Source organism: Poecilia formosa, unplaced genomic scaffold, assembly GCF_000485575.1.
Source record: "Poecilia formosa unplaced genomic scaffold, Poecilia_formosa-5.1.2 Scaffold54, whole genome shotgun sequence".
NCBI classification, from domain to species: domain Eukaryota; kingdom Metazoa; phylum Chordata; class Actinopteri; order Cyprinodontiformes; family Poeciliidae; genus Poecilia; species Poecilia formosa.
Window position 1 is genome coordinate 1,388 of NW_006799993.1, and position 24,685 is coordinate 26,072.

A 24,685-nucleotide genomic window follows, 5' to 3' on the forward strand; every position below is an offset into this window, starting at 1 on the left:
TGCTTCACCGTCTCGGTGAAAATGAGAATCACGGTTGCAGGGATGCACTTTCCCTCTTGACTGCACTGACTGCAGCCTTCTTAAAGAGGCCGTTTTCTCTTGTGACGCTTTTTGCTTTTGGAAGTAGAAAACAACTGACTCAGAATGACTTTGCTATATGGTTAAAGTTTCACTTCATTTTTGCCTCAATTCCTGTAAAATGTGTGTTATTTTTCCAAAAAGTGTTCTGCCTCTGAATTACTGTTATTTTCAAATGAGTCATGCACAGAATATGTTAACATAGTAGTTTTTTTGTTTTTTTTTACTTCACATTAAGATATCAGGGAATACAGGAGAACTTCATGTTGGATGTTTTTACATATTTGTTAAAACTCTCACTATGTCCTGATAATATAACAAGAGACAGATAATCTATGAAAATAAAAATAAAAAAAATCAAGCTCCTATGCCTCCTAAGCAGATTTACGGTGTGAATGGATGTTTTTCTGAACTTCACAGAAGTTGCTGGTGTGCGTTTTGATGATGTTACACTGGAGCTGGGGGTGTTGGATGAGTGGATGGCCAAGCCTCTTCAGATTCAGTCTGAAGGGGGGAAATGGGCGGAGGCGTGAACACAATCAGCTCACCACCTGCTCAGCAGAGGAGAAGGGAAGGGGCTTTGACTCTCTCACGGCTCATTCTCATAAACACAGACCGGTGAGTTGTGTTTGCTTCATTGCCGAGTCTGGCATCCCCTTTATGCAGGACGTTTCAGGGGGCTGAATGATCCATATCATGGCTGGAACGATGGCTGCAAAAGGGGGCCGTGTTCATCCAACTTAACACCTGCTTCCTGTCTGGATTCACATAAGCTTCCCCTTTGAGGGCTGTCCGGCTGCTGCTACATAGACTGAACTGAACATAGACTCCTCATTAGGTCCCATCTGGGCTCTGTGGAGCTACATGCAGCAGGACGAATGTGAAATTGACCAGTTCAACAATCACATATTGCATGTCTAGATATTCTGGATTATTCCACTCATATCTTCTCAATTCGCAAATGCACACATCACTTGAAAGAGCAAACAACCTAACAAGAGACTGTTTACTTAGGACCACAAATGCTCTTAGTAGCCATCTAACTACCCGAGTTAGAGACTTTCAGTAGTATTTAGCATTTTGTCAGAACACAGGACCCTTCAGCATAATTGATTGTTTTGTTTGGGTTGGTGTATTACGTAAAATCAAAGTTAAATAGATTAATGTTTTTTTTTTATAGATAAAAATCTGAATCAGTCCCCTTAACTCTGATATCCCTAAATTTAATTCTTGTGCAACCAAATGCTTCCTAAAAGCACCGTTAGGCTAAATGTGTACAAGCCACACTGTTCAGATTTAAAACGGTGAATTATTTACCACTTTGTCTTTGTTTATCATATAAATCACACTGAAACTTTTCTATGAGCTTGAAATGTGACACTTTGCAGGGTATGAATACTTTTGCAATGACGAAAATATGCATTGCATAAAAAGTGTCTCATCATGTCTTCCTGCTCAGTTGTGTCCTGTCTTTCTGATTTAACTTGCAAATGACTTTAAGAATGCATTTAATTCAAAGTGCTGTAAACACACTAATTTCTTACACTAATCCTGAAAAGTTCAATCTCACTTTCTACCAGGTGGTTGCATATTTAAGAAAAAACAAACAGTTTGTCAAAAAAAGGAGCCTGCGAAAAGTGACAAATGAGAATAGATGATGTCTGCACAAACTCATGAATATTTGATGCCATGTATAGATGATAGATTACCAGGACCTCTTTGTTGGTCCGTATACATCAGTGATGATGCTGCGTGCATCAGCATCAATCCGATGGACCCCTGTGGAACAGGAGAACTCACAGCTTGAATCCTAAATAGCAGGGAGCCCACACCCCGCCACAATACGTAAAAAGAACAAAGCGGAGCCTGAAGAGCGGAGCGGCTGCGCTTAAATGACAGATGGAATACAAATGGAGGTTTCACAGCTATCCGTGGCATCATCAAGCCTATGTTTGTGTTCGATTTTCTGTCAAAAGGGGGTTTTACCAAAGTGCTATCCGACGGTCTCATTTATACCCAACAGCCTGAGACATGCAGCCAGGGAGATGACTCACATGAATACAACTCACACATGATGCAATCATCCTGGCACACTCATATTAATTATGTTGGGGACAAATTGTCCTTATATTCACACAGAGAGGACCTGAATACGTGCAGCACTACACATCTCACTCCCAATAATAGCCAGCACTGCAATCATCACCTCCACAGGGAACACGTGGGGAAGTCTATAAGACAACCGTTTGGTGGTGTGAATGGAGTCTCTGCTAAAGTGTGAATTCTTTCTATTCCTCTTCATCTCTCATTTGGTTCATTTTTAATTATTGCAACACACTGGTCTCCTTATTCCTCTCTCGCCAAAGAAGTCCCTCTCAATATGCATGGCATGCATCTGACTTATAAAAAGGGATCTTTCTGCATCAGCTTCACTATTTGTAAGGTTTGATCACTCTGCCTGAGCCCCTTTCCTGTTCAACATGATGCAACAAGCCAACAGAACTAAGCAAAAATATTAAATTATTCTTACAAAGGCTTAAAGAGCAAATATGGACCAAAACACCAGAAAAACTGAAAATACTGAAAATATGAAACATAAATAAATTAAAATAAAGAAGAATTTCATTATGTGGAAAGGGCCCGATTCATCTGGATCAGTAAAACAGGAATATGATACCACATATGCATTGCATTTATAACAGGACAGTATTGAAGCATGTCAATCTCTATGGCTTTTCAAAAGGAATACGTTCAGTAGATGTAAAGCTGGTTAATGGCAAAGTGGGAAAATTATAGATTAAACAATTCTACCACAAAATTGTTTGCCCAGGAAAAGTGAGGAGCTATGCTGAAATTAATAAGAACAGGGAATAAAAACTGTTTTGGAAACATTTTTGCCCCAGGATAATCAAACTTGATTACTAGGGAGTCAACAGCCAGACCACAAATAAGCCTGCAGCTATTGAGCATGAAATTTATCATGTAGAAGAATGCCTTTAACATTTATGCATTCCAAAACAGAACAAAATTTCTACTAATGTTCACAGAGCAGATGAAATTCATTCTCTACCAGATAAATACCGTCAGCTGTGACTGTTGTTTTCTCTGCGTGTGAGCTAAATGAATGAGTGTGATTTTATATCAGTATTGTAACTTATCTTCCATTTATCACATGTTGTGGATAAACTGCAGAAGGACATAAAGTTTGAGTGGCATGACACAATATGTTAGGATACTGTATTAAAAGCTAAATTACCATGTTACAGTTCAACTCTTGGCAGTAAAACAATGACTGAAAGTAGAGAAAACTGATACAACCACTGCAGTGTTTGCCAACATAAAGCTGGCTATTCAGGTGACACAGATGTTGATGCATTCCTGAAGATATTACACCAACACTGTTGGTTTGGAGCAGACCTGAAAGTATAATGTATCTGAAACCTGCAAAAATGTTTAAACATATAATTTTCGTCAAAAGAAGTCATTTGCAAAATAGCGCTTTTAAATTATTCCAGAGTGCCAGTTTGTTACGTCTTCAAGTTCCTGCTTTCTAGACCAGATTTCAACCAACTTCCCCCACCTTACAAACTCAAATTTGAACTGCAGATTTTACAATAATTGCCTTCGATTAGGGTGGACATTTTGTTTTGCAATTAAACCTTCGGCTGTGTTCTTGGATGTCGTTTCCTTGCCTTTTTCTGTTTTGCCTAATTACATTTTTTACAGTTTTGATCAAGAAAATTAATTTAACTGGTGTGAGCTATAGCTAGGACAGAACTGAGAAGGAAAAGTTATTAAAAAAAATACTGATTAAATCAGCTTTAGCTTTAACCAAACTTATTTCATCTTGACTCTGAAGGAAGTATGTCTTTCTGCGTTTGCCAGATTCTTTTATCAATCTCCGCTTAAAACCTCCTGAATTATTAATGTCTGTGTGATACTTGAAGACGACCGGCATTCATTTGTTCCCCCTTAGGGGCCTCAGAGTGCACTTTTCCATCCCTTGTATGGGATCAAATTTTGAAAGCAACAGTACGCTGCAAAATTATCGCATTATTAAAATCTGAGGAGAAAAACAAATTCAAGCACATGCTTGACTATAAGAACATAGTGCATGTGCTTGTGTGAGTTCTTTTAAAAATATTCACACACATTGAACTTGGATACAATTTTGTATTATTGTGGTCACAAACATGGGTTTGTTTTATTGAGTATTTACCCGATAGATTTCTTCAAAGTAGAGATTCAGTTTAAAGTAGATGTAAAATTGTTGTGTGACAAAAACTACAATTGTGCATCAGCCCCCTTTTTAATTAAATTAATTGATCTCAAAGGGAAGAGAATGCTTGTGAATGGTGATGCTGTGGGCACAAAGGATCTCCAGTAGCAGTCAGTCTTACAATAATCTGAAAAGCCTTCTGACTGAGATCCTGTCATGACAGGTCAACAGTTTAATTTCTGGACAGAGAGAAGATATTCTGCAGTAACACATCCTGATTAACACCATCAGCGGTTGGCAGAAACTGTTAAATCCACCTCATTTGCTTTTGCTTCTCCTTTTTAACCCTTTGAGTCCTAAGTGTAAAATCTCTGCTTGGATATTTTTACTTATTTTAATTGTACAAAGTTCTTTAAATTTCCTGTGAGAAAATGTATATTGCCCATTTATTCATAACAACCAGAACCTTCAATGTCTAGCGGTTATTTTCGCAGTTTACTGTCTATTAAAAGATCTCAGATTAATTTCACTCCTTGCTACGACGGGAGTGAAATTTATCGTTATAACCCGTTATTGGCTGGAAAGCGAAACGTCTCCCCTTTCAGAAACTGTTGGAAATTTTCAGATCGCGCAAAGTTTGGATGAATTACGGTACTGCAGATTTGGCCGTTTCCAACACGTTCACACTAGAAGGGTTAAATCTCTGTGTGGCATAATGGTTGGAAAAACATTGAGAAGTATTGCGCCACCATGCGCCATAATTTTCCAGCTGTTCTGTGAGGATCCCAAACTTTTAGGATTTCTTTCACTTCAGAATAATCCACCACTTTATGTAAAGTTTGCAACACAACAAAATGAGAAGTTCAAGTGGTGTGAATATGTTTACAATGGTCTGCACTTGCATGTCTGGCCTTCCTTCATTCCAACTCGGTGCATTAAAGAGCACACAGCCAGGAATAATCAAACCTTTACAGCATGTTCGTTTGGAGGAAATGTTACGCTTTTCCCCCTTCAATGAGGGCATCTCCGGTGATACTGGATTAATGGCTTTTCAGATGCAGCGAGGTTTGTCAAGCTCCAAGGAAACAGTCTATTTTTATAAATCTAAGGTTCTGAATAACATGAGGAAATATTTCTATTTTAGAATGATGCACATATGGGTGCCTGGAAACAAGATCCACTTCCTCTTCTCTAATGAACAACACTAATTACCATCATCACGGTCATTTACCCGACGTTATCAGATGTGGTGAGCTTTCTAACACACTTCTGGCAACATTAAAAGATTGGTTTTCAAAGCTCCCAATTATGGTGCGACATATTTTTCTGACCTGCTAAAATGTCAAAAGTGAATGTGAATCTGGCATTTCTTAAGGTCATCTCCCTTCTCCGTTGGGTAAAAATGACACCAGCATTTATTTCTTTCAGAACATAGCAGATAGTTAGCAACAGGTTTTATTGGAAATTCGTGAGATAGGCCAACAAGTAGTAATGCATAATGGCTTATTGGAAGAAAAAGTGAGGTATGTGTTTGTAGTCAGCTCCCATCCTAGGGGATCAAATCAAGCACAACATGGGTGTCCACTGAAGCATACAGGGTTTGAATAGAGAGCAATAATCAGAGAATAATCCAAAAGGTCCATCGTAACTTTCGAGGAACTACAAAGACAAATCGGGTCTAAGGAGACAGTGTTGAAGTAAAAAGCCCAAGTTGCAGCAAACATCTGAAACAATACTCAGATTAGGCAGTTTTAAAGGTGATGGGGATGTATTTAAACAGAGTGATCTGAGAAGAAAAAATATTTAAGGCAGCACAGACTTGAGACTTAAAGAAGTTAACATGAAACCATATATAGAGCTTCAATGAAATAGTTTGTGGAAAATTATAATTCAGACCCAAATCTGACCAACAATCTGCAGCAAGGACTGAAAGGTGATGTTCACAGATGTTATCCATCCAGTCTGACAACCGCAAAGCTACAGATACAATCCAGCTTTGTTCTAATTGCAGCAAAAGGTGACTCTATTGAGGCCGAATGCAAATGCCAACCACACTTTTCAGATTTCCATTTGCAAAAAGTTGTAAAACCCATAAATCATTTCCTTCTGTTGGTCTATGACCCCCACTAAATTACATTTAAGTTTGCAGTTGCAATGTGGCAAAATGAGAACAAGCTGAAAGGATACGAACAATTTTGCAAAGCGCAACCAGCTTAATAAAATAAATCAACAGGTCAACATGCCTGCTCAGCTGACCAAGAAAGGCTTTGTGTCTGTGATTCCAGCAGAGTCCAGACTGACAGGGATGCAGCCTGATCGCAGCATGAATGAACAACCTCACAAATCAAACTATAATTTCCTAAAATCATAAACATAAACAACAATGAACGCTGAGTTGACCACCCAGCTGACTCTACAGGAGGAACAATAGGTGTTCGAGTGGGAAGAAGAAACGATGCACCTGCTTTGGGTGTAACACTATCTGACACGTTTCCAGGAACATCATCATCATCCTCAGCAGAGGCATCAACCCGCGCAATGAACTTTTCCGTGTTCACCTCATTGTCACGCCTTCTTTACATTTAGGAAACAAGGTTTTCTTTACCAAGCAAGCAAACATTTTTCGGCGACTCACTGTTCCTCCTGCTTGCTGCGGCACACCAATCTGCCAGCGCACCCACCTCTCCCTGTTGTGCGAGTTAATAAAGACGATTGCGCCAAAATCAGCGCAATAAACCCCTTCAGTGCGCATTTAGGTCGCTGAACGGATAGTTTAAATTTCACATTGCTCACCTCTCGGAGCTTCCTGGTCGCTGGCGTTTGGCGCTGGTGATGAGGATGCTGCTTTTTTTTTTTTTTTTCTCCAAGAAAGAAGAGAAACTCCCACCCACTCAGGAACCGTCTGACAATTATCCCTTCCGCGAAGGGAGCGTCTGTAAATAATCACTACCCGTTTAATTCCGTTTTGCCATGACATAAAGATTAATCTTAAGAAATTAGGAGTATATTTTCAATAGTTGTATCAGCGTGTGTGTCAGTTCACAAAATGAATCTGAAAGTAAGCAAAGGATAATTCAACCCAAATGCTCAGAAACATAAAACATTTAAACATAAAAAAATAAAAATAAAAATAATAAAAAAACAAACAAACATGGTGTGCTGTGTATTGGCTAATTTAAAGGCATCATAGATGTTGGTTGTTGAAATTTACAATGAAAAGAAGCTGGTTATCATAAAAACCTTTCTAGAAATATCTAGAACATTTCTAGAACTTGATTGAGCTTGAGCCACTTTTCAAAGTAAAAAGGAGAAAAATATAAGTTTCTTCATGGTTTAAACATGCATGTATTTGTGTTGGGGGATCATTTTAAATCCCAGTGAAATACATTTTAGTTTGTGGTTGTAAAACAGATGAAAAAAGTTCAAAGAATATGGACACTTTGTAATAAGTGTTCTCCAAGTTTTACAAGTGGACTGGAACAAATCATGACGGTCCCTCAACCCATCATTTTAACACCTGGCTCATTAGCGTGGTTATACCTTTCTCAGCCAGTAAACTGAGAGGCAACTGAGAATCAATATATTGTTGACCTAAGAGATCTTCTTAATCCTGTGATGAAGCATTTTTATCCATATTGATCCAGATAGTGAACTGGGTGCATCCCATCAGGACGGAAATGGGTGAAATCTCAGTGCTCAACACAAGCAGAATACTTTGTTTCATGTCAAGCAGCTTTCTTCACGACTACAGCTAACTCCATGAGGGAAACTCTCTTTTGGAAAAAAAATAGCCCTCGTCCCCAAATCACAGAGTAAACATTTTGTAGGATCCCTTATGAGTCAGTTTATGTTTAATTCTGTTTAATTGTATTTGTCACTGTTTTGCAGGTGCTGTCCTACTGGATGGACATAATCTGCAAGAAAATGAGCTGACTCATCAATAAAGCGGTGAGAATAAAGATTACCTTGCAACATGCAATATGATAAGTGCATTATGGATTTTATTGGGTTGAATCCCAAAATACCTTTAATACACAAACCATTTTTGGTGTAGAATCATTGTTAACATTTTATATCCCACTAGTCACCATTTCTGCCGTAAGCCTTTTCTGAATGCAGAGGATGGTGGAGTAATATATATATGACAACACTGGTGAAGCATGGCAGGTGGGTTAGAGCAGAGCTGTTACCACCGAACAGTGAGGTTAGAAATCCTACACTGAGTAAAGGTTTTATTTAGGATATAGTTTGTAAAAAGCAGGAAGTAGTGGCGATTTGTGTTTTAATCACTTATTTGTGAAGCACTAATGTGTGTTGAAATATTTCTCCAGACTCACAGAAAGCAGGTGTATGAACTTGTTTCTTGTGTGTAAGAATAGAGAGCAGTCTTGTATCCAAGGTGATATCTTGTTTTGATGGTGATGCTATATTCCATTTGTAGGGGCCCTTAAGCTGACAGCGCCTGTGAAGAGGCTACATAACTGAGGCTGGATTGCCACCTACTGGAGTGTTCTTGTATCCAGACTTTTCAGATGTAATCCAAACATCACACTGTTATCACTGTATCATTTAGAGCTTTCCCTTTGTAGATATTTTAAAACCCTTCAAACATCTTCATAACCTTTGATGAGCAACACAAACATTCAGTAGATTAGTTGTGAAGTGAAAATATGTTTTTCAAAACCTTCTACAAATAAAATCTGTAAAGTGTGGTGCGTATTAATAAAATCTGTAAAGTGTGGTGTGTATTAATGTTCAGCCCCTCCACCTTTATGCTCCTACTCTTAAATAAAATGCTTAATTGGAACGCTTAAATTTTGGATTACAAGGCCATTACTCTACTCACTGATCCCCCAGCCACTCCCACAGTGAAAAGAAGAGCAGATAATTACTTCCAGATGTCACCTAATTATAATAATATATAATAATTATAGTTGAGTACATGCAAGTTGAATGTGAAACAAATGAAAAAATAAAATAAAAATAATTATATAATGATATAATCAACATTCTTAACAATAATAATCATAATATTATTATTATTATTATTATTAGTATTATTATTTGTATTTTGATAATTATAATTATCATTCTTAGCAGTATTAGTAGTAGTAGTAGCAACGACTTAATACATATATATATTTTTAATATTTTTTCTAAATTATTATACGTTATTTATTTCATCTTTTAACTTTGGGATCCAGATTCCTCTGTGGGTATGAAAACACCAAATTAGAGGTTTAAATGATTTCCAAAGAATTTTAAAAAACGCTGAGCATATTTCTCAGAATTGTTTTTTAACTATTGTTATTTTTAATAAGGAGATAAAGATAGCATGAAGGTTGTTTGTTTGTATTATCAAACCATTATTTAAAAGTCTTAAATATGCCTCGTGCACTTCATGCAGAATCTGGATTGAAATTTTTAGTCAAAATTTGGTTTGTCAGAAACAGGAAATGTTGGTAATCTTTCATTTAGATCCTCTTAAAAGTAAAAAAGCAAGTCAAGTTCATAAAGAAAAAATTAGGATAACAGGACGTACCCAGACCAGCAGGGGGCGGTAGACAAACAAGCAAACACCTCAGTGATGACGGTCCTTAACGTGGCTGAATAGAGACATCTTCTTGTCTGCGCTTGAAAGAGGCAGCAGGGCACCGAGCCGAGGCTCCGTGGTGCTGAAAGGACAGCTCCCCCGCTTTCTGACAGCTGCAGGTAGGCTCATCTGTCGCCATGGAGATAAATTAGACAAAATAAAGTGATCGTCGTCATCACCGGCAACACTACACATCATTCTGCAGGGAATTAGAAAGCATAGCTGAGGCGTAAATGTGCGTTTGACACGACATCCTATCACGCTGTTTAGGTATAAGATAGGTAGATTTAGGTTTAAAGTGTTAATTTTAGTCTGAAGGTTTTTATATCCAAAGTTCGCTCCTGCTCTAGGTCAGTAGACCTCTGAAACAAGGATGAGATATTCTTAGTATTCTCAGTGGCACCTGAGAGTCCCTAGATCCTCATTTGCTCAGAAATTAGTTCCTGTCGTCTGCGGAGTTGTGTTTTCTTCACTCAATCTTTGTAGGAAAAAAACCCAAACTGTGTCATTTAAACGTAAACTCTGTAATTTCAACTCAGATAGAACTATGGTCTGGAAAATGAATACACTCAGTAATGTTAAAGAACTTGCTTTTATACTAAACTATGCATTTTTGCACTGAGATAATATTCAGCCGTATGAATGAGTGATTTTTTATAACCACCTTTCAGTGCACATCCAGCTGCGAGTCTTTAGGAGTTTGACTGTACCTGCTGTGCACGTCTACGGACGTAAATATGTTCTCCAGTTCTTCTTTTCCAAATGGGTTTAGTCTGGTTGGATGGAAGTGGTTTTGAACACCAATTCTCACATCTTGACACAGAGTCTTAATTGATTGGAGGTGTGGACTTTGTTTGGACCATTTTCCACACTGGTTTCAAGTCCTGCATGTTTTCTTTCAGGCTTGCTCTGTATTTTGCTGCGTCAGTCTACCAGGTTTCATGGTAGAGGCTGTGTTTCATGGCATTTTTGCATTAAAGCTAATAAGTAAAATTTTGGTTTCATCTCTGCAGCAGAGCATCTTTCTCTACTTGAGACAAACTTCTTATGACTTTCCTTCTTATATGTGAGATGAGAAAGCTTGATATATTTTTTGATAAACTAACCCTAAATTTCTCAATAACTCCTCCTTTGACCTGTTTGGCAATTGACAGCACTTGATTATATTTAGAGGTTTAAGGAGCAACTAAGAACAATTTACATCACAGTTTTCTGAGTTTTTTAAAAGGTGTATATTTTTCTTCCAGTTGAGTTACTCACTAAGTTGTTCTGTTATTAACTAGATATATTATTCCAATTTTTTTGTTTATTGTCTCCTTTGCTCTCACACAGATATGTTCACCCGGATGTTAAAGCTGAGACTGCTTAATGCTGTAGCGCCTGCGTACTTCTTTGCAGCTACAACAGCTACATTTATTTTACACTTTTGCCTCTTCATCCCGACAATCTTCCCCAACCCAGACACGTCGCTGAGGAGCTCCTCAGCCCTTCACACAACGGTTTTCCTTTTCCTGATGTTTAACGCTTTGGGGAATTACATAATGACAATCAAATATCCGGCCGAGAGTGACAACGAGATTGCGATTCCAGTGTGTTCGCCACGTTGCTCGGACAAAGTTGATTCCCACTACCTCCTTAATGGCCGTCATTTCTGCAAACTGTGCAGGAAGGTCATTTTCAGGAGGGATCACCACTGTTTTTTCACTGGAAACTGCATCGGCAACAAGAACATGCGTTACTTCATCATGTTCTGCATCTACACATCATGTGTATGCATGTACTCTTTGGTTCTTGGCGTGGCCTTCCTGACAGTCGAGTACTCCATCTCCTTTGAGAACCCTCTGACCTTCCTGACCCTCCTACCTCTGTCCACCGCCTACTTCTTCATGGGTGAGTTTTCTAGTTTAATCCGATGAGGAACCACTTTTACTGTTTTTTGCTTCTGAATTCATGTAATCCTTTTTCTCGTAGGCACAATCTCCGGCCTGCAGCTGTTCCTAGTGCTGATGCTCTACATATGGTTGGGCATTGGCTTGGTGTGTGCAGGTTTCTGCTGCCAGCAGGTGCTGCTGGTGGCCCGGGGGCAGACCTGGTGTCAGATGCAGAGAGGGGAGCTGGTGGATAACCGCAGCCCCTGGAGAGCAAATCTCAAGGATGTGTTTGGCGCCCGCTGGATCCTTGGTCTTATTCTGCCTGTGCAAACAGTGGAGATGTACTCTGAAGACACAGATGGACTCAAGCAAGACTGACAGTTGTCCATTTGTCTCAGTAAGAGCCACTCTTAGGTCAACCAGTTGTTCATTTTGCAGAAAATAGTTTTTCGGCATTTACTGTAGGTGGAAATTAAGTTTTAATCTGTATGGATGCTTTACGATGTTTGAAATTTACAATAAGATAGCTGATAGTTTCATCCTCTTACAGGTAGGAACCTTATAAGCAATGTGAAATAAGTGCTTAGTATAAATGTTTATTCTTAAAAAGGCATTTCTAAAGGCAATATTAGGAAAAATGAGTTATGTTATACCTTCCTCCAGAGTCTGGAAAACCGATCATCGGTTTACATCCAATCAGTAGTCTATACAGCATCCTTTACTAAGGCAACATATCCGTAGCCTTAGTAAAGATGTGTAAAAAGGCCTTAAAATAAATACAGCTTTTATTGCAATAGCATAATCCTATTCTGAATATTTAAGATAAATGCAACCCGTCCTCTCAACCATGCCATAAGATTGATTTTGTATCCGGTTAGTGATTATGCAGTTTTTCCTATGAAGCCATTCACCTTACCAGGGTTGCCAGGGTCTTTGGAAGCGATATAGGCCTGCAGCACCATAGACACTTAATCAGAGGAACAGACGCTTGTCCACATATTTTGTTTCAAACCCATGCTTGTTACAAAAGACTCCATCTTAAGGACATGGATCCTTTAAACTCTCTGTAATCTTTAATGAAGCTGAGGTATTGATATTTGTAAATGTCAAGACAGAAAAAGTAAATTCCTAGATTGCATCCCAAATTTCCGTATTAAACTTTTCAAGTGTTTGTGTTGTTTACAGTTTTCAAGTAGCCACTTCCTGACTGAAGCTCTGCACATGTCTGCCTTACATGAATGGCATATTTTTTGTTGTCTTTCCTATTCTGAATAGATGAGAGAAGTGATAGTATGTAAACATTTTTCCCCAAAAAAGGAAAAAAGTGCCACATCTGTAGTTTTATTAGTTCTAGATACATGATCTCCCTTCAAATAATAACTTTACTAAATGTTTAATGTGCTGTGACTCAAGGCCTCACTTTTACACATCTCTTTTTGGCATTAAAATAAGCGAGGTGGGTGCTGTGCTCTACAACAAGCAGGTTTCAAAGCAATATTATGTGTTTGCATTAGGACACCCAGGTGGCTATGCTTGCCTTTAAAGCTTTGTGCTGTGTAACTGCCAGTACCATGCAGTGTTCTGAGATTATCTTTCCTAACCCTAATTTGATTCTACAGTTTGACATTCAGGAAACCAGGGACAGTTTTCACTGTTAAATTAAGGGCTAACAGATGAAGAAAGAGTTAATCGGCAGCATAAACAGCCAGACTCCGCAGGACTGCTTGAGTTGAGCCTGGGGACATTTTCTACTCACACTAATGTTTTTCTGAATGAAAATTGTTGAAGGAAATGGAGATAATAATATCCAGGGTATTATTCACAATGTGCCATGCTTATAGGCGAAGATTTGGTATCTTCTTCCTCTGCTAATGACAGGATAAGTCGCATTAGAACAGGATTTTATTCCCCGTTTCTGATGCGTCTACAGCTGCTTAGTCAAAAGTTGAGGGCGTTTTGGTGTTCAAGGATAATTTTGGAGACAATGTTGCCTATTTGTGTATTGCAATAAACGTTTAACTGATTTAAAACCACAACAAGCGGCTACTTTTTACACTTTTATGAATGACACATCCTTAGCTAGAAAAATAACAAGAGGAAATGATCTCAAACAGTTTAACACTTGACAAAGACAAAACAGAATGCACAAGTCACAAAACCAAGCAACAGCAGAGTAAAAAAAGAAAACCCCATCCTCTTAACTTTAAATATCAATATCTTGCCAAAAACCAATGATTAATTAAAGATTTAAACAGAATTACAACTAAAGTTTTTAACAACTGTAAATTTCAAATATGAAGGTTTTCACAATATAAAGCAACTCAGAAGTAACATCTCAGTAGATCATCCAAAAAAAAAATCTTCGGAGTCCTTTGAGTACATTCAACTTCCCTCTACATGATAAAAAGATTTACAAAACTAAGCTGAAAATCTAAGCACAGAAATATGAAGCACAAACATGAATAGACTTAAAAAGGCACAGGCATTAAGATAAATATTTAGATTCACATTATTTCTTCGATACACAATGCTCAAGTGAATAAATCTGGGACCAAAGTGCAAGTCTAAAAGCTGTCATGTTTTTTTGCCAGAAAACCTTTTATATCAAGATTTATAAAGCAAACATTTACAGAAAGAATAGAGATGGCAACAAAAGATCTAAAATCTAAACAATCATATGGCTGCAGCACTTTCATTGCTACATTTCTGTTCAGTATCAACAGTTATTTAAAAAAAGAAAGAAAAAGAAGATGGAGTAAATTTCACCATGAAACTGGCAAACATCTCCATGTCACTTCTTAAGATTATTCACAACTCTTCCTTAAATTTTTGGTCACACAGTTATGAGGAATAAATAATACCAACAGTATTATGTTTAAAACGTGAGGGGGAAAAAAAAACAAACAAAAAAAAAACACACATTTTACTATCATCCACTGATGTTTTCTTGGTAAATAAACCATGATGGGAAAAGAACCAAAATAGTGGCAGAAATAAGCCGATGAAATTATCAAATGCATAATAAAGACGAAACTTGATGAACCAATTTAGTGTCAGAAAAATAAATGCAGTCACTAATTAAAATTAGAAGTGACTGAATAGTTTTTGTAACAAAGGTGATCAGTGTCACCATTTTCAAACTTACAAAGGTTTCCAAGAATAAAGAAACTTTATATTTGGTTTTCAATGAGCTGCTGAGGGAAACTCCCTTGGTAACCAATCATCATCAGAATCCCTCACTAAACTCAACCTCCAATAGTTAAAGATAAAATTATTGTGATGCGTTTAAAGTAACAAAATTCCATGAATTTTTGAAGTTGGAAATTTTCCTTGGGAGTAAATGAAAAGAAACGAGCAATTTTAAATACTTAAAGTTGGTGTTGCTCATGGATTCCAGATGTAGCTTGGAAAATCACAAAAAAAAAAACAAACATATTTCATACAAGTAGACCTACACATATCAAAGCTATTCCAGTCACATACTCTGCTTATTAAAGGGTAAAATGACCACATCCTCTACATGCATTTTGCATTCCTCCATCACATGCACAGATGATTTCTACAACCTGGACGGCTGACATTTGTCAGTGAAGAATTTGAGGACAGGGTGACTAAATGCAGCCTGAAAAATCTGAGCAAGGAGATTTTTACTGTCCATGCTTTCAATTACAAAAAGGAAACCATGCTTGATAACAATATTTATTATTTTTGGAGTATGGTGTCATTTCAGCTTGTTTAAAGGCAGGGGGTAGGCTTTTAAAAATCTGTTTGATGTTTAACGAAATAATTAATTGTTCCATGAAAGCAATTAAAACCTGATGAGACATATTGCTTGAAAATGCAAAGCTTTGCAATTGTAAAATTTATTGAATTTGTCATCTGTTCATGGTAAAACCAAATGTTTATGCTAGTATTTGGAAATGATGTGAGAGAAAACTGTCAAGTTTTTAAATTAGGTTATCGCTTAAACTCACATGAAGTTTCTGAGAATTTTCTACCGCTTTATAACCTTAATTGTCAGGTATTAAGTCTGCCACTCAAATGTGGTTTCTATGTACCTTTTTTATTTTTAATCACAGTCTATTTAAAGTGCACAGCTTGAAAAACAATATACAAGTTATTCAAATTTTAGTCATCGCATGACTAATTGGAGTCATATTGACTCCATTTGATAAGCTATATTTTGGACAACATATCTGTCGTCAAGTAAAACAGATACAGCTGTGTACCTCAAGTTATTTCTGAGCAAGTTAAGCAGGACACAATCAATATTAACATAGCCCATGTAATACTAATTACATGTTGCATGTTATTTTCCCGCAATTAAAGTTACTGAGGCATTTTACCAACTTGCTGTTATATCAGGGACAAAACAAAAAAAAGAAAACATCCCTGAAAATGACTGCGTTGACGCAGAAACCTTGATGAAAAACATTAGTGACCTCTGTCTGTTACTGCATCCACCAATGCAATACAATAGTCTGCAGATTGTTTCAGACAGGGTGAAGAGGTGAAAAGCTGCAATCTGATTTAGATAAGTCACAATCTGTTTGCCTGTCCTCGTTTTGAAGTACGTGGCTTCAAAACGAAGCCATGTACTTTGTTTAGAAAATGCACACATTTATCAAAAAACAATCACATTTAGCTGGTTTCAGCACTTGATATGCTGTCTTTTTAGCTTGTAGTGACCCAGTTCATCCAGCTCTTTTCTCCCAGTGTAATTCAACTGCTATGACTATTCACACTTTAATACATAAGGCATTTGCTCATGCATTTAACAAGAATTCGAAGTTTATAGTAAAAACAAAAAAGCATGTTGACCTGTTTGTTAGAGATGTATGACAGACATCAAACATCCGTCTGGCTAATCTGCTATAAGGCATGCGTTTCTTAGGCATTTGACACCGACAGCCAGAAAGCCACGCTGCAAGTACCACTTTCATCCATTTCGCATCAGAGGCAGATATTTTGTTAAAGGCAAGGGTTTGAAACATAAGCATGCCTCCAAACTCCCGTTGATTACAGAGACTGTGCTTCAGATTCATGTCAAACCAGCAGTGCTAAATGTTTCAGGATTCCTGGTTTCTACATTGTGCTCTGCAGAAGTATTAATTTCCCCTCCACTTTCTAACATTTTGTCATATGTGGCAAATAACTGTGGATGGCAACAACAATAGACAATTCTGAGATTTGTGTGGCGTGCATATGAATTCAAACCTTTTAGTTTTACATTAACAAGTAAAGTAAGTTTTTTTTGTTGCTCCCATTCCAGTTCATTAAAAAGGTCTAGGGCCAAATATTAACTGACCTTTTGAAAAAAATAAAAAAGACATATTTTTTGAAAAATATTTACAACAGCAACTATTTTATTCCTAATCTATTTTTAGGTTGTGATATAAATAAAAACATTAATCTTTTTCAAAAAGGTGATGGCTACATTTTTGTATACTAGATACTGTGATATCTGCACAACATAAGAAAAATAGATCTAAATAAAAATGACTGGTACTTTTAATATCATCCTGTTTTGGAAAATAAATTAAATCATTGAATGAAAACAGCTAAAACCTTTATTGTTGTTATATCTATTTTTAAAACAGCCGTTTCTTTGTCATTTTTAAAGAGTTTAGAGCCATTGCAGAAGAACCACTTGAGGCTCCGGAGCCACAGGCTGCAGACTCCTGGTCTAGAAGATAAAATCCCAATAAGTTGTTGTTTGTTGTTATAAAGTGACAAAATGCGTTAAAGTTTCAAGGGGTGTGTGAACTTCTGCAAGGCACTGTCCACCTACAGCCACCTGATGAAATGGTGAAAGCTGAGCTGTGTTTGTCATAACAATGTGACACATTCAGCATCTGATGACCTCTTTATTAATCCTCCTGAAATCAGATTTAGAACTGCTGGTTACGTCCACAAACAAGTTACGCTAGGACACTCTGAGCTTTAACCCCGAACTGCTCCTTTTCTGTGTCCTGCAAAGACGACTGGAGTTTAGTCAAGAGCTGCGGATCCCCGCTGCTCAGCGCTTCGAGCAGCAGAGCCGTTTGCTTTTGCAGCAGGTGCAGCTGGCCCTGCGTGCGCTTGTTTTCTTTGATCAGTTGCTTTGTGCGCAACGTAATCCCTAGCAGGCCAGACTTGTTGAGGATGTTGTAGGTATTGCTGAAACGCTTCAGTTTGTTGCTGTGCATTGAGATGGGATCCTGATACTTCTCTGCAGGCATGCTGCCATCATCAGATATGCTCCTCAGCTCCTCATATGTGAAGTTGGCTAATGAGCTGGTTTCTGTTGCTGCGGTCAGAGATTTGTCAGAATCTTGCTCCTGACTCTCAGCACCGTGAGATTTGTTGCTTGATGCTTCAAAGTTGCAGACAGCTTGAGCTTGCATCTGCAGATCTGACAGTGGGCTGTGGGAGATGTCAGGCCTCTGGGGGTCATGGCGTCTCCTCTGTCGCTGCTCATATCCCGCCGTTCCGTTTGCAGTCAGCCTAGATGTTTCCACTCTCTTAGAGGGCGAATCCACTGGGTAGGGGGCAATTCTGGGGTATGACTTGAGGATAGGAGTGTAGCTTTTTGATTGTCGCATGCCGTCAGAGCCAGCTTTTGGAGAGCAGTTTGTGCCATTTGATAACAATGGCTGAAGAAGAACCACCTGAGATTGGGGCATCACTTCCATTGATGAAGGAAAGCCCCACTGTTTCTCTGGTGGAGCCATTGGTGATGGCTGGAGACAGAAAACAAAAACCATTTTAAATTTACTTTGTAACACCAGTTTAGTGGGTGATAAACATAAAAAAAAACTGTTTAACCATTGAGAAATGGTCAATAATACAAATAGTTCTATGACTTAACTTTATTGGTTGTCATAATGATACAACAAAAATCACATTTTACTATTCTGATGATTGCAATCAGATGATTTTTTTGCTTTTCACCAATCAGTAAACACGGTATTCCTAAATGCTAACAAGCTGCTAACAACAACACTCTTGCTGCTACTGCACAATTTAAATGGCTGCTTCTCAAGGTTCTCTGATGATATTATAAGATGGAGGAGGGAAGTGGAGGAAAGATTGAACTAGCCAGATGCAAAACCTAAGAAACACAAAACCCTGGCAATTTGAACTACCAACACAAATCCCTGTCTGATCAGTTGGTTGATTAGTATAGTGTGTAACACTATCCTTGTGGGAGATCCTGAATTTGATCCCCAGCAGAGGATCATTTTATTCAGAGTTTCTGCCAAGTAAGCTGATTTAATAAGCCTGATCTTAGAGTTTACAGTTAAGAGACAACAGGAGCAACAGACTCCAGGACAACTGTGCGTGTTTGCATGTAGCTGCAGCATGGGGGCAGGTCTGAACATCTGCCATCTGAGAAGTACAAGACCAAGCGGTATTTTACATGATTTGTTGCGTGTGTCAGAAATAAATGGCACTTAAAAAAGAGGATTTAAATTCACTTTCTTTTCCCTCCAGTGACTTTCAGCCAGACAGATTATGCTGAAGTCAAATGAAATTTATTTACCAGTCAGACAATGGTACATGAGTTGGACGGAACAAAATCAGAAGAGGACTAAAACTGATTAACAGAATCTCTTTACAAAAAGTGTTTAGATTTTTTGCTAAAAAAAAGAGAGATGTGGGGAAGCAGTTCCTACACTAGCTCCATTGTCTCAATGCCTAATAAATAAATAAAAATCTCTCTGCAAAACATAATTATGATTGGCAGGATAAAGATTCAAAATTGCCAGAAAAATTCTTCTGTTCCACTTCTTTCGCTTTTTACAATAACCAACAAATGCTTTTAAATCTGACTGTTGTGCAACTGAAATTTAGGACAAAGGCAACATACACTACTCAAACAAAACTTCAACGATATTACTACTCTAGAATTTATTTAAAAATGTAAGAATTTATAAATTAAAATAAGCTGAAAGGCTTACAAACATAAAACTGTCAGTATAGGAGTTACAAACAGTGAATTATACAGTGAGATATGGTGCATGTTGTTCTATTTTACCTGCTTTAGGACATAGTTGTTCATAATGATCATTGGGGATAGTCCAGGATATGAACCTCCTACCAAGGCCACCTGCTGACCAGCTGGTTCCTGCCCGATTATCGACCCATTCCTTCCAGTATCTTCCGAGTCTGTGACCTCCACTGCACTGAGGTACTCTGAGCTGGCATCTGACAATGAGACATATGGGTCTGATCATGCTTTAAAGTCAACAGGTTTGTGCTTTATGCTGTGTTCAGAGAGGCAGATCATTAGAACTATAAACAACTCAGACACAGATACGCGAGTCTTCGCCATGAAGAACAGGACAGAATAAACCTAATGATGGCGGCTGAATCAAATTCAGGTCAGCCTTGATCATAGAAATAAAGGTCATCGCCTGCAGAGCTCAGTGCACATTCTGAGTGTGAACTAGATCTCCACTTTGGATTTGGGTTGACTACTTTTCTCTCAAACAAATGTAGTTTCTAATAATAGAACTGGTCATTTGAACACACAAGTCAATAAAATGAAATACTGGCTTTAGCAACATAAGCAGGTATTCTGATGCTCAATGCTCAAACTATCTAATTCTTAAATATTTCTTACATTTTACAAGAGGATTTTTGCTCTTGTGTAAACTAAAATAATAGTAATATATATTAAATGAAAACAGACTCAAAAACTGGAAGTTTATTACAAATATTTAAACACCCTTTGTCACCGAGACTGATCTAGTTTTTGAAAACTCAGCAACAAGTTATTTAATATTTGCTCATGATTATTTAATGCTAAATATGTTGAGTATTTACAGTGCAGGAATCTAAGAGACGCAGTAGCAAACTAAGTGTATATCTAAGAAGCAATGTAGCTCTGAACCATTTTAAATCCAAGTGATATTTCACAGGTGTTATAAATTTCTTTTGGATACTTCAATGTGGAAAGAGGCAATAATATCAGATCATGTAATGCAGACAAACCTGAGAAGCCTGAGTCTCTTTCCAGGTCTTGTTTGGACATTCTCATCTGCGCTGTTGTTGTAAATGGTGGCAGTCTTTGTGTGTTCAGTTTGTTAAAACTGCTCATTTTGGTATCCACTGGGGAAAAAAAACACAATGGGAAGTTAAATAGTACCAATATTTTTTCCCTCAATCAGGAAAGGTGTTGCAAGTTATCTCTTGAATTTAGGGTTTGAAAGATTAAAGACAAAACTGGAGGGCTTTAATTTCACTCACAAAACATAAGGAAAGTTTATTCCTAACCTACTACAAGTAGTTAAGTGTCTTGGGCGAGACAAGGCATGCCTTAAATATGGTTATATGTGAGCAGTACAAAGATAGCAAAAACACTAAATAAGTTATAAAGGGTATAAAGAATCAAAATCACAAATATTATTCATAAGTATCGCTAAATTAACTGTAAAAATGAATGAATTAATTACATATTTCAAATGACAAATTTAGTAAATAATTAAGACATGGAGCTCATTTTAACATAATTCATTATTTTGATGCTTCTTTGTAACAGTACCCTTGAATATATTTAAATGCACATTCTAGCTCATCAGATAGGCATTCAAATCTGACTAGTTAATAGCAACAAGGTCCTCTACAGATGAATTGTCTTGAATAATTCAGTAATAGGTCCATCCACAAACTTTATCTAAAGGCAGACAGATATAATAAAATCTGGATGTACTTCAAAAATACATCCTTAAAACAATAAAATACAATGGAATAGGTACGAATGCTATTTCAACAACAAATATTAGAGCCACATTTATTAAAATATATATTTAGTATATTATTTTGCATTGATTTGTCATTTTTAACACAGTACTCAACAATTTAAGCAATAGCTTAATGATGCATTTCCATAGTATAGTGACATTTCATACAAAAATAGTGGTATCTAATAAAAATTAAAAACAGATTTCAACTGAAATAAAATCCATATTAAACACGGCTGTTTAAACTTTGGCTATTAATTAATAAATTCTAATTTCACTGAGACAGCCCAGTCAGCTTACTTAAGTCATACAAAACATTTCCAGAATTGAGTCAGTTTCCTGACTTTTCTCACGTACATTGTCATCACATCAATAAGTCTGGTCGATTTCTGAGATTAGTTTACTTCAAACGCTTCAGACATAAGTGTATTGACCTCAGAGGAAATTGATCTTTCTTATGATTTACAGAATTAGTTACCTCTTTTTTCATTTTTGAAGCGCAGGTTTCTAGGCCTGTTTTTCACTTATTTGATATTACCTTATTTCTCTAACCACCTACCCATATGCTTATAAAATAAAATTCCAGTGTATTAGATGTCAATGCACCTTATCTTGCCTAACGCTTTTTATTAATCTTTTACATTTTTTTATCCTCTAATTTGACATCATGGTGTGCTTTGAACATATATATTTTGAGGTAAATCATCTTAACTATCCAGGACTTGATTAGGTGAAACATTACAAATTTGGCCCAGTTACTGAATTCAGCGTTCGGTTCAATGGCCTGCAATGCTCCCGCAGCCTGTACTGTTAAAGCACTATTTAGTAGAATGAGTTACAGTTTCACTTCTTCGCAATGAAGTATGAAGCAAATTAAATAAATAATGTTTAGTGTGCATAAAACGCGTAGTGTGTCAAGTACCATTGTTTAGACGAGCAACATGCATTTTTTTAATCAACTGCTACTAGCTTTAAAATTGTTAACTTTATCTTAATGCAACAAGGGTTCAACAGAAGCAAAAACAAAAACATTAGCTGCCGTTTCCCTGTTTACAGGGTGCTTTCCTTTGCTGTTAGCACAAATAGCTAAGTAATGCTAACCACGTTTACTTTAAGCTAACTACGACGTCTTTACGAAAAAGCAACTAGCTACTCGACAAATAGCATTTTAAGAAAAACTTACCAATAATTCGTTTTCTGTAAAACCGATATTTGATGATAGTGACATCCAAGTTGCTACTTCAGTTGCTGCTCGACACTGCCGAAGAAAACATTCGTTACGCCTCGCTACCCGTTCTGGTTTTGACCGTCATTATGTCTTACAGGCAAACACATTCAAACGTTTACTTTGACTTTATCGTTTCTTAAGTGATGCAGGTGAGTAAGACTTTTATCTTGAAAGGTAAACTTATAATTGTACGCTAAGGTGGGCTTAAGTAAGAATTGTACGACGGTTTCCCCCTGCAAGACATGACGGAGGGCTCAAACAACCCATGGTAACATGACAGGTTTCTGCAGTTGTCAAGGAAACTACTCAACAGTTTTTTCTTTTTGTTATTCTAGAAGACAGGTGTCAAACTCCAGTCCTCAAGGGTAACTGCCCTGCAACTTAGATGTGCCTCTGCTGCACCACACCTGAATAGAATAATTAGGATATTAGCAAGGCGCTGGAGAACTTATCTACACAAGAAGAATGAAATTAAGCCATTTCATTCCAGTGTTTTGTACCTGTGGCACATCTAAAAACTGCAGGACAGCGGCCCTTGAGGACTGGAGTTTGACACCCCTGTAGAAGGATAGCGATATCCGGAACAATGGCTAATAATAAATAATGGGACTTATATAATATAATATAATATAATATAATATAATATAATTTAAATAATATAATATAATAGCTCACAGAAAGTGACACCCAAAATTCAGTCTCATAAAATAATTAACTATTACATAGCTCAAAGTTTAAAGAATATGAAAGACACTAATTACTTAATAATTTTGCAGAAGACAGTCATTTACATCCTCCACAAGGAGGATGTAAGCAGCTAAAGAGCATTGCCGTTTAAAAGTTCTTTATCCAAACATATTCATAAAAGGTTGAGTGGAAGGAAAATGTGTGATAGGAAACCAGGCACCAGCAACAGGGATAAGCACAAGCTTAAGAGAACGCTCAAGAAAACTCAATTCAGGAGTTTAGGGGAGCTTCACAAGGAGTAGACTGTGGCTAGTCAGTACATCAAGAGCAACTTCACCCAGATAAATCCTATGGTCTATAAATGTTGCATTTCTCATGCCAAGCCATTTCTGAATAGAGACAACACCAGAAACGTCTTAACTGAGCTAAAGAGAAAAATAACTGAACTGTTGTTCAGTGGTCCAAATACATCTTTTCAGACTAACATAAAGTTTGCATTTCATTGGGAAATTCATTTTAAGAGTCTGGAGAAAAATGATCAAAATCAAACCCAATGTTACAGGATCACCTGAAGGCGGGAATCAAACAAATTGGTCTGGCGATCACCTCCATACCACGCTGCTGCATCAATGAACAGTTTTTAAAATTCATTCAAAAGAGGGCCCATTTTGTGCTTTTTTTATTATTTATAAACCATAATCATCAATATTGCAAGAGATAAAGCCTGAAAATATTTCAATATGATTCTATAGATGTTTCACTTTCTGAAAAGTCACAAAACATCTTGAACTTTATCAGCCTATTCAAATTTGTAAGCTCTGCCTTGAAAATACACATTGTTGGAAATTGCATAAGTAAGTATATATCAGCAAATAAACACAACTTAAACAAGACATTGTCTGACAGTCATAAGAATTTTATTACAAAATAAATATTTAAATGAAATAAAAATAATAGAACATGTGAAATATTTCTGCATTCTCATAGATTTTCTTTGATATATGAAAAAGAAAAAGGTCTTACATAACTATCTTGAATGATCATTCCAATAACACTCTGCTTCTGAGAACAGACTCAGGAAGTCACCTGTGGAGCAAGAGTAAGTGAGTGTTGTGTTAACAGAGGGGAAAAATGCAGGAAGGAGACACTTTTCAAACCTTGTGATTTTGATAAAGATGCATCAGTACCACATGACAATGAATGTGACACAGAAAAAAACTATAAAAAAGAATGCATTTTTCTGGTTGACCAGTTCTTCCAGGCCTCATCCAGAGTTTGGGT

General features: G+C 37.2%; 2 protein-coding genes and 1 long non-coding RNA gene across 3 annotated transcripts; 2 read left to right on the top strand and 1 right to left on the bottom strand.

Moving 5' to 3' along the window:
* The first annotated feature begins 7,838 nt into the window (after positions 1–7,838).
* On the top strand, positions 7,839–8,978 carry LOC103138699 (uncharacterized). Its single transcript, XR_476307.2, has 3 exons — positions 7,839–8,109; positions 8,186–8,245; positions 8,739–8,978. It is a non-coding gene; the product is annotated as an uncharacterized LOC103138699 (long non-coding RNA).
* Positions 8,979–9,859: 881 nt separating this feature from the next.
* LOC103138700 (palmitoyltransferase ZDHHC22-like) lies at positions 9,860–14,649 on the top strand. The gene is made up of 3 exons (XM_007553008.2): positions 9,860–10,009; positions 11,223–11,780; positions 11,862–14,649. Exons 2-3 carry the CDS (start codon positions 11,225–11,227, stop codon positions 12,137–12,139), a joined length of 834 nt encoding a protein of 277 aa, XP_007553070.1. The 5' UTR covers positions 9,860–10,009; positions 11,223–11,224; the 3' UTR covers positions 12,140–14,649.
* LOC103138701 (CLOCK-interacting pacemaker-like) lies at positions 13,865–23,001 on the bottom strand. Its single transcript, XM_007553009.2, has 4 exons — positions 22,673–23,001; positions 20,741–20,857; positions 19,782–19,951; positions 13,865–18,483 (listed from the first exon to the last, which is right to left on the bottom strand). Exons 2-4 carry the CDS (start codon positions 20,844–20,846, stop codon positions 17,683–17,685), a joined length of 1,077 nt encoding a protein of 358 aa, XP_007553071.1. The 5' UTR covers positions 20,847–20,857; positions 22,673–23,001; the 3' UTR covers positions 13,865–17,682.
* Positions 23,002–24,685: the final 1,684 nt, after the last annotated feature.